We start from the raw sequence: 17,456 nt of genomic DNA, 5'->3' as shown, positions 1-17,456 counted from the left end.
TGTGGCAGCAGTGTGTTGGAGGGAGGTTTGTAGGTGTGAGAAGGGTGAAGAAGGGCATGAGACAAAGGAATGTGTAGCATTGGGGAAGGTAGTGGTATGTGTTAATTGTAGGGGTGCCCATGGGGCTGGGGATCAGAAATGTCCCGTGTGCGAGAGGAAGGTTGAGGTTTCCAGGGTTAGAGTAGTGCATAAGTTGTAATATGCTGAGGCAGTGAAGAATGTAGAGGAAGATGGGTCATGGGGGAGGGTTCCTGAGAGGAGTGGTGTGAGTAGTACCAGTACAGAGGGATAGGCCAACAAGTGATATATGTTTCAGTAAGATTGGATTTTTTTGCATTTATAGCAATGGTTATCAAGTCACAGAGAATGGAGGTTGTGGTGGCAGCTGCAGAGAGGTAATTTGGGTGTGCGAGACTTGACATCAGAAGAGTGACAGGGTGTGTTAAGTGGTGGTGTCCCATCCGTACAGGTTGTCAGCCTTAGTTAGGACTAAATAGATGTAAATAGTCGAGTAGGGTTGTGTTATTTCTTCTTATTATATATATAATCTTTTTTGTGAGTGTTGTTAGATGGTAGGGTATTTGTTTATTTATTTATTTTTTCAAGCAAAGTATAAGGGAGTTGTACTCCAGTCGAGTAGATGGCGGTAATGCAACATTTATTGAATTGCCAACCGCTGTTAAACCTCATCAAAGAAGATGAGGTTAAACCTGCGTGCTGCCTGAGGCTTGCAACACACGGTTCAGTCATGGACACATTTGGAGACGAATTTAATAAGTATCGTTCGCCGCTGGTGTCACGATATGCCAGCAAGGAAATGGCCTATAACTTCAGTGACAAGAAGAAATTCACAACGTGGAGAAAACTGTGGATCTATTTGGCCAAAGCGGAAAAGGTTTTGCCTCTAATTAGCCACTTAGCCAGCTAGCTGTAATATTGGCTAGTTATCGTGAATGAGCATGCATGTCATTGTGTGTTTCAGTAGCTATCGTTTTCCATATTTTTTTAGCACTTTTGCTACAAAATCTATTTTAAGTTTGCGACCTTGAGAGATCCTTCTCAAGTTCCCTGCTCTAAATATAGGAGGACCTTATAGTAAATGAACAGCTTCAGAATATAACGTTACTATGTATTTGCCTTACAAGACAGAAGATGCAAACCAAACAAACTAGCTAGTAGGATGCAGTGTCTTGTGATAAACTGTGGAATATTGATGCGTGGTTGTGGAATGTGGATGTAACAATGCATGTAGTTATTCATCAACAGTACCCAGTTTTTGACAAAGTGAGGAAAGTGACTGGGATGGTTGGTAAAGTAAGTTACGCTAGTCAATCAACCCTGTAGAAGTCCTTCAGATGTATACCCCTATCTTCAATAATCTAGCCTCTCTTTAACTTGACATCAGGGTTCCAAATCACTTTCAGCTAGTTCATTGACCCCACTGTTGGCCTACACTATTTGGAAACTGGATATAGATTTCCAGCTATTCCACATGATAAACAAACCTGCAAACAGTGAAACCTAGATAAGATTTGTCCAGCAAATACCTTTTTAAGAGCGAAACACTAGGCTATTTTTAAAGACAAAAATGACTTCCACTACTCTTCTAATTTACAGGGAGGCTGTGTGTTTGTAATTAACCTTACTATCAGACCCTCTGTCACATGCAACAGCTCATCTGATCTGTTAGTTGAGGGGAAATGGACTACACAAAGATAAGGATATAGGCAGGGCCTAGACTATGGGCAAAAAGTACAAAATACAGATACTTTATGATATTTTGTATCAAAATAAATGACAAAATTCTTGGACAAATATATAAGTAGCTGGCCCAAACAGCAAAAATATTCTCAGTAATGGTTTTTACATTGATTGTATTATGTTTTTGTTTACTTACCTTAGTTGAGCAAGTCTACTCTGGTAAGGGTGTCTGCTAAATCACCTACATGTATATGTGAAAATGAACTACAAAGCACACAGTGTATTGTTTTGGGCCAGAGCTATTAGAATAATACTCAGCATGCTTTGCAATTGTTACAATTTGTATATTTAGTTAATTTAGCAGCTGCTTTTAGAACACCCATAGTGCTATCAGACTTCTGATACCAAGGTGAAAGGTGGGCCACAATGTGAACCGCTATACAAAAATGGTATAGGAAAGAAAGTATTTTGAAAATACAATTTTCAGTATTTTGAAAATATAAAATACATTGGAGTGTAATTCAAATGACGAAATACTCAGAAGTAATTAAAATACGTATTTCAAATAGATGTAACAGAAATACTGCCTATGGGGCCTTTTAGAAGCTACACACACACAGCAGGGCTATGGTGGTGGAATCTGTCTCTTCTCACACTCGCTAGTCGCTATTATAGTCTTGTGCCCTCATGAAAATGAATGTACACACAGTGTTCCCGTACAAAATGTTGTTTAGTCAGATTTCAAATAGTAAGTTTGTCTCCAATGTCTCTCTGAAATCTGCTGGGGTGGGTTTGTGTCAAAAATAGCCAGGCCAAAATGTCATGGTAATAGGACACTAACCCCCTGAGAGTTAGCCTAGCCTCTTTACGCTCTTCACTCTCCTTCCTTGTCCTTGGCCCTAAATAACCCTTCTATGTTTTCAGATATGTAAGTTGCATGTGATTATTAGTGGAAACTCCACCACTGCACTGCTTCTAGCATACCTATCCAGATCCAAGTAAAAAACATTTAAGTATTACTAACGGCTAAGTGGAAGGAATGTCGCTCGCTATTGTCATTAACACAGGGCCAAACTCCTCTGCTCTGCTTACTCGAACAACATATTCTATTTTTCAATGGTTTTAAATAGACCTGCTACCATAATGAAGATTGTGCTGGAATAGTTTTCCTAGTTTCTGTGCGAGATATGGAGCGGAGCAAAGCAACCACCTGTAGCTATCTGTTTGAAAGTGATCTGAAAATGTTGACCCACTTTCTGGACAGTTCCACCACACATCCCATTGACACAATTTTTATTAAATAGTACCATACAATGTGCAATTACTGCAATGTAGCAACAATGTTTCAGCTTAATAAAAGCCAGAGAACACTTGATAAAGTAGCTAGCGCTTACACTGAATGCATATCCTAGAGTATCAGTTAAAAACCTACAATGAAAAATTCTTACCACCAGCTCTAATTTTCTCTGCTCCTCTTGTCCTTCCTGTTGACCTCCAGGCTATTGGTCTGCTCCTTATAACGCCATCTCGTCCTCTTATTCTCCAGGCTCTTGGCCTGCCCGTCACCGAAGCCCAGGTAGCAGAGATGGAGAGCCACGCTGAGGACATCGACTTTGCCATGGCGGCAGAAGAGGAGAGCAAGCTGAGGCACGATGTCATGGCCCACGTCCACACTTTCGCCCACTGCTGCCCCACCGCTGCTCCCATCATCCACCTGGGTGCCACTTCCTGTTACGTGGGAGACAACACGGTAAGAGAAGCCCAATCCCAAATAGACCTCTAGATCTGAGATGGTTTGACAGGTGTAGGCATTGTTACTTAGCCTCTGGTGGACTAGGTGAAAGTTTCACCATATTGCTTATACCAATCAAATCCTCTTAGATCTCCACAAGTGCACAGGGCTTGGGTGTTAATTTGGGGTTGGGCCTTGAATTCTACATGCAACAGACTGCAGACAGTTACTTTTAGACCAAAAAGACCACGTTATTTTGGGATGAGTGTGCTTAATGGTTACGTTTGTTTCTCATGGGTATATCTTAGAGGTCGACCGATTAATCGGAATGGCCAATTTCAAGTTTTCATAACAATCGGTAATCTGCATTTTTAGACACTGATTATGGCCGATAACATTGCACTCCACGAGGAGACTGCGTTGCAGACTGACTACCTGTTATGCGAGTGCAGAAAAGAGCCATGGTAAGGTGCTAGCTAGCATTAAACTTATCTTATAAAAAACAGTCAATCTTAACATAATCACTAGTTAACTACACATGGTGGTTGATATTACTAGTTTATCTAGCTTGTCCTGCGTTGCATATAATAAATGCGGTGCCTGTTAATTTATCATTGAATCACAGCCTACTTCACCAAACGGGTGATTTTTAACAAGTGCATTCGTGAAAAAAGCACTGTCGTTGCACCAATGTGTACTTAACCATAAACATCAACGTCTTTCTTAAAATCAATACACAAGTATATATTTTTTAACCTGCATATTTAGTTAATATTGCCTGCTAACATTAATTTATTTTAACTAGGGAAATTCTGCCACTTCTCTTGCGTTCTGTGCAACAGAGTATATGCAGCAGTTTGGGCTGCCTGGCTCGTTGCGAACTGTGTGAAGACCATTTCTTCCTAACAAAGACAGCCAACTTTAACAAAAGCCCATTTGCGAAAAAAGCACAATCATTGCACCAATGTACCTAACCCTAAACATCAATGTCTTTCTTAAAATGAATACACAGAAGTATATTTTTTTAAGCCTGCATATTTAGTTAAAAGAAATTCATGTAAGCAGGCAATATTAACTAGGCAAATTGTCACTTCTCTTGCATTCATTGCACGCAGAGTCTGGGTATATGCAACAGTTTGGGCCACCTGGCTCGTTGCAAACTAATTTGCTAGAATTTTCCAAAATTATGACAACATTGAAGGTTGTGCAATGTAACAGCAATATTTAGACTTATGGATGCCACCCGTTAGATAAAATACGGAACGATTCCGTATTTCACTGGAAGAATAAACCTTTTGTTTTCGAAATGATAGTTTCCGGATTTGACCATATTTATGACCTAAGGCTCGTATTTCTGTGTATTATTATAATTAAGTCTATTATTTGATAGCACAGTCTGACTGAGCGGTGGTAGGCAGCAGCAGGCTCGTAAGCAATCATTCAAACCGCACTTTCCTGCGTTTGCCAGCAGCTCTTCGCTGTTTATCACTTCAAGCATATCAACTCCAGAGATTAGGCTGGCAATATTAAAATACCTATTAGAACATCCAATAGTTAAAGGTATATGAAATACAAATGGTATAGAGAGAAATAGTCCTATAAATAACTACAACCTAAAACTTCTTACCTGGGAATATTGAAGACTCATGTTAACAGGAACCACCAGCTTTCATATGTTCTCATGTTCTGAGCAAGGAACTTAAACGTTAGCTTTTTTACATGGCACATATTGCACTTTTACTTTCTTCTCCAACATGGTTTTTGCATTATTTAAACCAAATTGAACATGTTTCATTATTTGAGACTAAATTGATTTTATTGATGTATTATATTAAGTTAAGTGTTCAATCAGTATTGTTGTAATTGTCATTATTACAAAAAAATATATATATATATATATATAAAAAAAAATCGGCCGATTAATCGGTATCAGCTTTTTTTGGTCCTCCAATAATCGGTATCGAAAAATCATAAACGGTTGACCTCTAGTGTGTGTATATAGATTTCTATGCATAAAGACTGAAATGCCTGCTGTTTTTTTCTTCTTTTTTTCCCTTTAGGATTTGATCATGCTTCGTGACGGTTTTGACATTCTCCTGCCGAAGGTAAGCTAGTGGTTATAGACCAGGGAGGATTAGTTGTACTACCCCCAGGCCTGCACTAGATACAGATAGTATGCTGTAAAGTTATGTGCAACTTTGTGTTGAAAATGTCTGAGAAAGTCAGCCAAGTATGATCCTGTATATCCCTCATCTCTTCCGTAAACTAAAAACAAGTTTCTGTCTTTATAGTTGGCCAGAGTGATCGACAGACTATCAAAATTTGCTGAAAAATACGCTGGTCTCCCCACCCTGGGTTTCACACATTACCAGTAAGTATGAACACCTCAGGAGGTTCTAACTGTTAACTCGAAATGACACAACGACAAGGTTCCAGTTCAACAAAGTTTACTATACCGTATGAACACACTATAAGGTAGCCATTCCACTCAAGGCTAGGTCCATCAACAACCAAACTTCCCGCGCAGGCACACTCTTGACAGATTGATAGTCCCGTAATAACAATCTTCCTCTGTTCTTTAAAGACAAATAAAACATCAACAGCATAATTAAATGTCCAAGTATTATTCAAGTTCCCCATTACAAATGGGTTGTGTGACAGTTTTTATTTGTATTACTCAAGCTGCCACTTTCCATTACTGAGAGCCTGCTCCTTTTTTAGTCACAGTCAGCAAGCTTTTCCTTCCTGCTTCTGTGGTCGACTACAGAATCCAGCAGATGAAGGAACAGCTTGCTGACAGAGAAAGTGGTATTCCACATACAGCAACCGTCATTGGACGAGCAGAAAAAGGAAAACACCAGAACTGGTCCAACTTGCAGTACTCTGAAACAGCTACACTTTCTGGTACAACAGGGTCAGCTGACCTGTCACTTGTAGATAATCTCAGAATTGAACCAGTGGAAAATCGAGAAACAGAAATATAGGAATACTTAAAACATGAACTTAACAATAACTTCTATATTAGTCCATGAGCGTAACCCTCAAATTTGGGCTGACGATCTCAGTGATTTTCTTCAAGGTCTATGTCTCTAGAGTTGGAAAATGTGTGGTAGCAGTACAGCAATGGTAGCTTTCTGTGTTATCACTCCTTAATTTCATCCCTCCATCCCATACATTTTCCCCATAGGGATTTTACCCTATGACAAATGTTGTCAGTATAGAACAAGTTATTGCTCACGTATGACCTTTAATCAAATATCATTGAAAAGCCTAGTTTCACAGCTATCCATCAAGTCAGTATTTAAGTGTTCAACAGAACCTTGACCCCTAGGGTACATATAATAATTACCTGTGTAAATTGCTTAAAAAAAGTAAACCCTGATACATTTCCATCTTTGTTTGACAAGTGGTTCTGAAATGCCATGAATTTACATTTCAAATTATATATAATATAACCAACTTTTGAAGCACCAGCTACAACTATTGTTTTAAAAATAGCCCATGTGATGGAGGCACCACATTTCACACACACTGCTGGAACAGGCTTTTAAAAAGATGCAGGGACATCACAGGATTCAAGTATTAACTCCACAGAAGCCTTTTTCTAATATGGTCGCCGAATAACTCAATAGGGTCTTATTGGATCAATTTCGCATGATCATATCTGTATGAAATATAATTCTAATATATAATTCTAATATCATAAAATGATATTGATGTGAAAATTGAAAAAAAAAAAAGAAAATTGATGTGGAATACACAACCAAATGAGCCAAGTGTGCAGATATAAAGATTATTCACAGCTTTTCGGGTACATTCTTACCACAATTCTGTCTGAATTGCTGATTTCTGAAGATGTCATCATCAATAATTGCAATATTTTATCTTCAAGCATGTAAAATGGATATGTACAAGTGAATAGTCCTGGATGTGAGCTGATTTTAAAATGATATACAATCTTATCCTATTAACTATTGGTAATGTCCTTTCAGAACCACTTGTCAAACAAAGATGAAAATGTATGTATTAGCAATTTATACAGGTATTTGTGATATGTACCCTAGAGGTCAAAGGTCAAGGTTATGTTCACCTGGGGGAGATTGGTATCTGAGCGTTTCAATGATATAATTGAAGGTGAGCATATAACATGTTGTGTACTGACATTGTTGTATACTGACACCTTTCCAACTCTAGATATATATATATATATATATATATGTCCCTAGAGTTGGAAAGGTGTCAGTATACAACAATGTCAGTACACAACATGTTATATGCTCACCTTCAATTATATCATTGAAACGCTCAGATACCTATGTATGTGTGTGTGTGTATATATATATATATATATATATATATATATATATATATATATAACTAGGCAAGTCAGTTAAGAACATATTCTTACTTACAACGACGGCCTACATGGACTTTCAAGGAAATCAAATCACTTTATTTGTCACATGCGCCGAATAAAACCAGTCTAGACCTTACTGTGAAATGCTTACTTACAAGCCCTTAACCAACAGTGCAGTTCAAGAAGAGTTAATAAAATATTTACCAAATAAACTAAAGTAAAAAGTAACACAATAAAATAACAATAATGAGGCTATGTACCGGGGTACTGGCACCCGTGTACGGGGGTACAGGTTAGTTGAGGTCATGTGTACATGTAGGTAGGGGTGAAGTGACTATGCATAGATAATAAACAGCGAGTAGCAGCAGGGTTTGTCATGAAGAGGGCTTCACGACTGTCTTGGTGTGTTTGGACCATGATAGTTCGTTGGTGATGTGGACACCAAGGAACTTAACTCTCCACCTGCTCCACTACAGCCCCGCCGATGTTAATGGGGGCCTGTTTGGCCTGCCTTTTCCTGTAGTCCACGATCGGCTCCTTTGTCTTGCTCACATTGAGGGAGAGGTTGTTGTCCTGGCACTACACTGCCAGTTCTCTGACCTCCTTCCTATGGGCTGTCTCATCGCTGTCTGTGATCAGGGCAATCACTGTTGTGTCGTCAGCATACTTAATGATGGTGTTGGAGTCATGTTTTGGCCACGCAGTTGTGGGAGTACAGGAGGGGACTTAGTACACACCCCTGAGGGGCGACAGTGTTGAGGATCAGCGTGGTAGACTTTTTGTGGCCTACCCTTACCACCTGGGGGTGGCCTGTCATGAAGAACAGGATCCAGTTGCAAAGGGAGGTGTTTAGTCCCAGGGACCTTAGCTTAGTGATGAGCTTCGTGGGCACTATGGTCAATGAACAGCATTCTCACATAGGTGTTCCTTTTGTCCAGGTGGGAAAGGGCAGTGTGGAGTGCGATTGAGACTGCGTCATCTGTGGATTTGTTGGGGCGGTATGCGAATTAGTGGGTCTAGGGTATCCAGGAGGATGCTGTTGATGTGAGCCATGCTCAGCCTTTCAAAGTACTTCATGGCTACTGACGTGAGTGCTACTGGGCGGTAATCATTTAGGCAGGTTACCTTCGCTTCCTTGGGCACAGAGACTATGGTGGTCTGCTTGAAACATGTAGGTATTGCAGACTCGGTCAGGGAGAGATTGAAAATGTCAGTGAAGACACTTGCCAGTTGGTCCGCGCATGCTTTGAGTAAATGTCCTGGTAATCTGTCTGGCCCTGCATCTTTGTGAATGGTGACGTGTTTAAAGGTCTTGCTCACATCAGTAACCGAGAGCGTTATCACACAGTCATCCAGAACAGCTGGTGCTCTCATGCATGCTTCAGTCTTACTTGCCTCGAGGCAAGCATAAAAGTCATTTAGCTCATCTGGTAGGCTTGCGTGACTGGGCAGCTCACATCTGGATTTCCCTTTTGTAGTCCTTAATAGTTTATGCCCTGCTACATCCGACGAGTAGGATTCTTAGCGGGATTTTTTGTAAGTGTCCGGATTAGTGCCCTGCTCCTTGAAAGTGGCAGCTCTAGCCTTTAGCTCGATGCGGATGTTGCCTGTTTGGGATATGTACGTACGGTCACTGTGGGGACAACGTCGTTGACTCACTTATTGATGAAGGCGATGACTTAGGTGGTATACTCCTCAGTGCCATTGGATGAATCCCGGAACATATTCCAGTCTGTGCTAGCAAAACAGTCCTGTAGTGTAGCATCCGTGTCATCTGACCACTTCCGTATTGAGCGAGTCACTGGTACTTCCTGCTTTAGTTTTTGCTTGTAAGCAGGAATCAGGAGGATAGAATTATGGTCAGATTTTTCCAAATGGAGGGCGGGAGAGAGCTTTGTATACATCTGTGTGTGGAATAAAATCACTATGAGACATTGTCAGCCTAAGTGAGCCTGACCAACCCCCCCGGCTCATGGACTATGTGCCATTGTGGATATATCCCATTTGTCTATGAACACTTATGTTCCTCTCAGATTAAAGAGTGATGTATTCAGTGCTTCTGAGTCCACTTTTATCTCTCTGCCTTATTTCTTTCTGTTTTATTTTTATATGAATCTTTATTTTTCCCCTCCACATTTGATTTTAACTTTTCTTCTCCTCTCACCATTTATATATTTTTCCACCTCTCTCTCGTTTTCTTTTCATCTTTATCGCTATCATAAATTCATATACAGTGCCTTGCGAAAGTATTCGGCCCCCTTGAACTTTGCGACCTTTTGCCACATTTCAGGCTTCAAACATAAAGATATAAAACTGTATTTTTTTGTGAAGAATCAACAACAAGTGGGACACAATCATGAAATGGAACGACATTTATTGGATATTTCAAACTTTTTTAACAAATCAAAAACTGAAAAATTGGGCGTGCAAAATTATTCAGCCCCTTTACTTTCAGTGCAGCAAACTCTCTCCATAAGTTCAGTGAGGATCTCTGAATGATCCAATGTTGACCTAAATGACTAATGATGATAAATACAATCCACCTGTGTGTAATCAAGTCTCCGTATAAATGCACCTGCACTGTGATAGTCTCAGAGGTCCGTTAAAAGCGCAGAGAGCATCATGAAGAACAAGGAACACACCAGGCAGGTCCGAGATACTGTTGTGAAGAAGTTTAAAGCCGGATTTGGATACAAAAAGATTTCCCAAGCTTTAAACATCCCAAGGAGCACTGTGCAAGCGATAATATTGAAATGGAAGGAGTATCAGACCACTGCAAATCTACCAAGACCTGGCCGTCCCTCTAAACTTTCAGCTCATACAAGGAAAAGAGTGATCAGAGATGCAGCCAAGAGGCCCATGATCACTCTGGATGAACTGCAGAGATCTACAGCTGAGGTGGGAGACTCTGTCCATAGGACAACAATCAGTTGTATATTGCACAAATCTGGCCTTTATGGAAGAGTGGCAAGAAGAAAGCAATTTCTTAAAGATATCCATAAAAAGTGTCGTTTAAAGTTTGCCACAAGCCACCTGGGAGACACACCAAACATGTGGAAGAAGGTGCTCTGGTCAGATGAAACCAAAATTGAACTTTTTGGCAACAATGCAAAACGTTATGTTTGGCGCAAAAGCAACACAGCTGAACACACCATCCCCACTGTCAAACATGGTGGCGGCAGCATCATGGTTTGGGCCTGCTTTTCTTCAGCAGGGACAGGGAAGATGGTTAAAATTGATGGGAAGATGGATGGAGCCAAATACAGGACCATTCTGGAAGAAAACCTGATGGAGTCTGCAAAAGACCTGAGACTGGGACGGAGATTTGTCTTCCAACAAGACAATGATCCAAAACATAAAGCAAAATCTACAATGGAATGGTTCAAAAATAAACATATCCAGGTGTTAGAATGGCCAAGTCAAAGTCCAGACCTGAATCCAATCGAGAATCTGTGGAAAGAACTGAAAACTGCTGTTCACAAATGCTCTCCATCCAACCTCACTGAGCTCGAGCTGTTTTGCAAGGAGGAATGGGAAAAAATGTCAGTCTCTCGATGTGCAAAACTGATAGAGACATACCCCAAGCGACTTACAGCTGTAATCGCAGCAAAAGGTGGCGCTACAAAGTATTAACTTAAGGGGGCTGAATAATTTTGCACGCCCAATTTTTCAGTTTTTGATTTGTTAAAAAAGTTTGAAATATCCAATAAATGTCGTTCCACTTCATGATTGTGTCCCACTTGTTGTTGATTCTTCACAAAAAAATACAGTTTTATATCTTTATGTTTGAAGCCTGAAATGTGGCAAAAGGTCGCAAAGTTCAAGGGGGCCGAATACTTTCGCAAGGCACTGTATATAACCTACCTACCTCTACCAGGCCGGCCCAGTTGACCACAGTGGGTAAGAGAGCATGTCTGTGGCTCCAGGACCTGGCCATGGACATGCGGAACCTTCAGCGCGCCCGCGAAGACCTGCGTTTCCGGGGTGTGAAGGGTACTACGGGCACCCAGGCCAGCTTTCTGCAGCTCTTCCAGGGGGACCATGATAAGGTGGAGGATCTGGACAGAATGGTCACGGAGATGGCAGGCTTCAAAAAGTGAGTTAAATGTATACTTTTATGTCAACAGTCTCTTGAGTTTCCTATTTGCCACACGTTTTGTCATTTTGAGCACAAGCAAATCCCTGAAATACCTTTTCTTTTCTTTTTTTTCTTTTTTGTCTTCAATCCTGTACATTTTTTCCTCCCAGGGCTTACATGGTGACTGGACAGACGTACAGTCGTAAGGTAGACATCGACTCCCTCTCTCCCCTGGCCAGCATGGGAGCCACCATCCACAAGGTTGGGATGAGATTTGACTGGACATCAGTTTGTTATTCTTACTACCGTAAATCACAAGTCTGTCTATGGAGAAACAATGCCTCCTGGTGGTCTTTGACAGTAGTGGAATGACCCACAGGTAATGTATCTCTTCCTCAGATCTGCACTGACATTCGCCTGCTGGCTAACCTTAAAGAGATTGAGGAGCCTTTTGAAAAGGAGCAGATTGGTGAGTCATAAGAAGGAAATTGGTCCACTTCCTACCCAGGTATAAAGGTATCTAATCCCAAAACTAGGGTTGATTTCCTTTGCATGTCCTTGATTCCTCACACCCTCTCTCCTTACCTCTCAAAGCAGATTGGAGCAAAATATCAGAAGAACCTTCACCTCTGATCTTCTGCTCCAATGTACTTTGAGAAAGAGGCAAGGAGAGAATCAATAAAATACAATTGAGTTTTAGCCCTAGATTTCACTTTGATTTAAGGCACCAACTGGTAAACCATCCTGATGTTTCAGAGTTAACAGCTAGTTTAAGTTATTTCCTAAATGCCAACCCATTGTTACTTGTCTGGGTCCCTCTGACTGCCTCTCCCCCAGGCTCCAGTGCCATGCCCTACAAGAGGAACCCAATGCGTTGTGAGCGTTGTTGTAGTCTGGCCCGCCACCTGATAGCGCTGCTCGCTGACCCCCTCCAGACCGCCTCTGTCCAGTGGCTGGAAAGAACACTGGATGACAGTGCCAATAGGAGAATCTCTCTCCCTGAGTCTTTCCTTACCGCTGACATCATCCTCAGCACCCTGCAGAACATCACCGAAGGCCTGGTGGTCTACCCCAAGGTAAATTCGTTGAATTTATTAGATAATTAGAAGTAGTAGGCTTGTCCAGACAGAAATGATTGAGGATAAAAAACACAATAAACCAGGAGGCTAATTTCTGTTGTTGTCCTCATAAGGTGTTATCACCACCATTTTAAACCTTGTCATTTCATGAGTAATGCACACACAACTGCACTTATCCCACAGTACGTCTGTTGGCACATCACAGAGGAACAACATTCAACTCAAACGGTCTTGTATGTTATGTAGGGGTGTAACGGTTGTGTGTGGGAGAGAGAGCGCTCCTCCTCCTCCATCATCATTTAAATCTCCAGTTTGGCAACATTTTGGCTTCCCAGTAGACGCAAAAATGTATTTAACTTCGGAGGAAATCAACTAAATGTATTGAATTTATTAGAACATTAATTAATTTGCCCAAGATGATGATAAGACATGAACAAAATGTCATTTGTATTTTTCCTTTAACTTTCTGAAGAGGTAATGGAGCGAGAATGCCCCTGTCTGTGTATAGCTGTACACAATGATGCTAATGACAACTGTCTTCTGGTAGATGGAAAGTCTTTCCCATAAACCTTCTCAATGAAATGTTAACCATAAAGTAATCTATGGACAGTGCCTTTGGAAAGTATTCAGACCCCTTGACTTTTTCCATATTTTGGTACGTTGCAGCCTTATTCTAAAATGGATTAAATAAAATCCTCAGCAATCCACAACAATACCCCATAATGACAGAGAGAACAGGTTTTTAGAAATGTTTGCATATGTATTAAAATTAAAAACCGCTGCCTTATTTACATAAGTATTCAGACCCTTTGCTATGAGACTCCAAATTGAGCTCAGGTGCATCCTGTTTCCATTGATCATCCTTGAGATGTTTTTACAACTTGATTGGAGGCCACCTGTGGTAAATTTAATTGACTGGACATGATTTGGAAAGGCACACACCTATCAATATAAGGTCCCACAGTTGACAGTGCATGTCAGAGCAAAAATCCAGCCATGAGGTTGAAGGAATTGTCAATAGAGCTCTGAAACAGGATTGTGTCGAGGCACAAATCTGGGGAAGGGTACCAAAATATTTCTGCAGCATTGAAGATCCCCAAGAACACAGTTGCCTCCATCATTCTTAAATGGAAGAAGTTTGGAACCACCAAGACTCTTTCTAGAGCTGGCTGACCGGCCAAACTGAGCAATCGGGGAGAAGGGCCTTGGTCAGGGAGGTGACCAAGAACCAGATTGTCACTGACAGAGCTCTAGAGTTCCTCTGTGAAGATGGGAGAACCTTCCAACCTTCTTTTTTTGGACAGCAGTGGCTTCTTCTGTGGTGTCCTCCCATGAACACCATTCTTGTTTAGTGTTTTACGTATCGTAGACTCGTCAACAGAGATGTTAGCATGTTCCAGAGATTTCTGGATGTCTTTAGTTGACACTCTAGGAATCTTCTTAACCTCATTGAGCATTCTTCGCAGTGCTCTTGCAGTCATCGATGCATGACGGCCACTCCTAGGGAGAGAGCAACAGTGCTGAACTTTCTCCATTTATAGACATTTTGTCTTACCGTGGACTGATAAACATCAAGGCTTTTAGAGATACTTTTTTGACCCTTTCCAGCTTTATGCAAGTCAACAATTCTTAATCTTAGGTCTTCTTGATCTATTTCGTTCGAGGCATTTTTCACATCAGGCAATGCTTCTTGTGAATAGAAAACTCAAATTTTGTAATATTTTTTATATAGGGCAAGGCAGCTCTAACCAACATCTCCAATCTCGTCTCATTGATTGGACTCCAGGTTAGCTGACTCCAATTAGCTTTTGGAGAAGTCATTAGCCTAGGGGTTCACATACTTTTTTCCAACCTACACAATGTATAAATTATGTATTCATATAGACAATAAAAATACAATAATTTGTGTGTTAGTTTAAGCACATTTTGTCTATTGTTGTGATTTAGATGAAGATCAGATCAAATTTGATGACCAATTTATGTAGAAATCCAGGTAATTCCAAACGGTTCACATAATTTTTCTTGCCAGTGTATATGATCTATTCCTGGGTTAGTTTTGCATATTTTGCCCAAACTAAAATTAATTACAGTAACTTGGCCATTAATTTTCCTACTGTACCGAAACTAAACCGTGACCGCAATACGTACCGAAACCTGGATTTGGTGAACCGTTACACCCCTAATGATATGTATCCCTTTCTCGTCTCTATAATTTTCATCTATCTCTTTCCCTCTCGCTTTCTCTCATCCTCTCGCTCTCTCTGTCAGGTGATTGAGAGACACATCCATCATGAGCTTCCCTTCATGGCTACAGAGAACATAATCATGGCTATGGTGAAGGCTGGAGGCAACAGACAGGTACGCACCCTTCTAGTACAGCATGACACCACAACTTATTAGAACAGAACGTATTTCTCAGACTCCACGTTGCATAATTAGTCGCACATTGCATAATTAGTGTAGCACACCTATTCCTCCATCAGTTTTTAAAATATAATTTAGCTGTGGTGGCGAGTGGGGATGCAGACCCTAATGAGTTTTCTGTTACATGTGCATTTTATACATTGGAGCAATTGGAGCAGGGTGAGCAGAGTTGATACATTGTGTCATTTCATCACCTGGTATAACCAAGAGCACAGGCCAGTCTGAGTAGGCTTTTCAGTTGCAAGTTCGCTGTCATGTAGCCTCTGAGTGACATAGCGGAACAATGAAGCACCATTTCTCGACAGGCATGCTTGCAGCTTTACAGCAAAGAAAATGGTTTGTCTCTAGCTTAAGAGGTTAATAAAATATGACCTTTTTTCTTCCGGTGCGATTTCATGCACATTTGAGAAATTCACAAACCATGAGTCCCTTTTTAAACTAATCCTAGGTTGCTAATTATTAGTTTGATAACAAACGATGTTGTTCAGTCATGTTCTTAGGGCTGCAATCCCGTTAACGGGATCGATATGACAACAGCCAGTGAAAGTGCAGGGCGCCAAATTCAAAACAACAGAAATCTCATAATTAAAATTCCTCAAACATACATGTATCTTATACCGTTTTAAAGGTAATCGTGTTGTTAATCCCACCACAGTGTCCGATTTTCAAATAGGCTTTACAGCGAAAGCACCACAAATGATTGTTAGGTGACCGCCAACTCACAGAAAAACCCAGCCATTTTTCCAGCCAAAGAGGAGTCACAAAAAGCACAAATAGAGATAAAAATGTATCACTAACTGCTGATGAAACTGTGGGTTTGCACAACCAAATAATTTCTGCACAAACAGTCTTAGGGAAGCTCTATGCGAAGATGTGTTGCGCTGCATGTGGCATATGGTGGTCACACCAGAAACTGACTGGTTTTCTGATCCACTCTACATCTGTGGCCAACAGATGCGTATCTGTATTCTCAGTCAAAGTCTTTGAAATTGTTGCATGTTGCATTTGTAATTTATGTTCAGTTTATTATTGTGTAATCACACAGTAACAGTTTCTCGTATTTGTGTTCTTTCACCAGGACTGCCACGAGAAGATCCGTGTGTTGTCCCAGCAGGCTGCAACTGTGGTCAAACAGGAGGGGGGGGACAATGACCTTTTGGCCAGGGTCCAGGCTGACCCCTACTTCGCCCCTATCCTGGGCCATCTAGACAACATCCTGGACCCCAAGACCTTCATCGGCCGCGCCCCCCAACAGGTACTATACAGAACACCTGTTATCTTTGTTTTTCTCAACTTTGCCTCAGAGTTTTGTAATATCATTTTAAAATACCTGTAGTTAAACAGAAAATAATATCCAGCACACTGAGGATCTTGGTACAGATTTAATGGTGGCAAAAAGATCCATTCAATCTGTTGAGAATCAGAATCACGTGCTGTTTTGTATTTATTACATTATACAAGCTTTTCTTCATGTATCTATAGTTGATGCAACCTAACTCATCATTCTCTCTCTCACTCACTCAGGTGGCGAGGTTTCTCTCTGAGGAGGTACGCCCTCTGCTGGAACCTTACAAGGCCGAGATTGACGTCAAGATCGAGCTGGAGCTCTAAAATGGGGGACAATCCTGACCTGTAAAACGACTAGCCAAAATACTAAAACCCACCCTTAATTTAACCCTGACTTAATTTAAACCAATTCTGAAATATTGTTTAGCAAGTTAGGAGTGGCCTTCTCACTAAAACAAACACATACTGTTACACACCAAAATAAACCTCATGACTGACATTGCATGCTTTACTGTACGACAATAAAAGACTGAAATCAGAAGTCAGTGAGTTTGTAATGATGTAATGTGAAACTAGCAGAGTTAGAACATATACATATGAAATCTCTGAAATATTTCAGGCCCCACGTCTATATATTTCATACTGTTCCAAAACTGTATTTTCCTAACTTAATGTATGATTCACTAAGCAAAAAATAAACATTGTTGTTAATGAAATTCCTTGTTACCTATTTGAGGCACAGTAAACCTTTTAGACTAAAGGACCCAGCTTCCTCTTCAAATGGTTGGGATCAAAGGT

General features: G+C 40.7%; 1 protein-coding gene across 1 annotated transcript; it reads left to right on the top strand.

Moving 5' to 3' along the window:
* Positions 1 to 672: 672 nt before the first annotated feature.
* On the top strand, positions 673 to 17,374 carry LOC110486126 (adenylosuccinate lyase). The gene is made up of 11 exons (XM_021557496.2): positions 673 to 895; positions 3,248 to 3,451; positions 5,494 to 5,538; positions 5,725 to 5,804; positions 11,668 to 11,886; positions 12,039 to 12,129; positions 12,268 to 12,337; positions 12,706 to 12,944; positions 15,216 to 15,305; positions 16,450 to 16,626; positions 16,896 to 17,374. The coding sequence occupies exons 1-11, from the start codon at positions 749 to 751 to the stop codon at positions 16,980 to 16,982; spliced, it is 1,449 nt and encodes a 482-aa protein (XP_021413171.1). The 5' UTR covers positions 673 to 748; the 3' UTR covers positions 16,983 to 17,374.
* The last annotated feature ends 82 nt before the right edge of the window (positions 17,375 to 17,456 follow it).

Source organism: Oncorhynchus mykiss, chromosome 13 (assembly GCF_013265735.2).
Source record: "Oncorhynchus mykiss isolate Arlee chromosome 13, USDA_OmykA_1.1, whole genome shotgun sequence".
Classification (NCBI taxonomy): Eukaryota; Metazoa; Chordata; class Actinopteri; order Salmoniformes; family Salmonidae; genus Oncorhynchus; species Oncorhynchus mykiss.
Note: the sequence above shows the minus strand (reverse complement) of the source record. Positions and strands in the feature narration are given on the sequence as shown.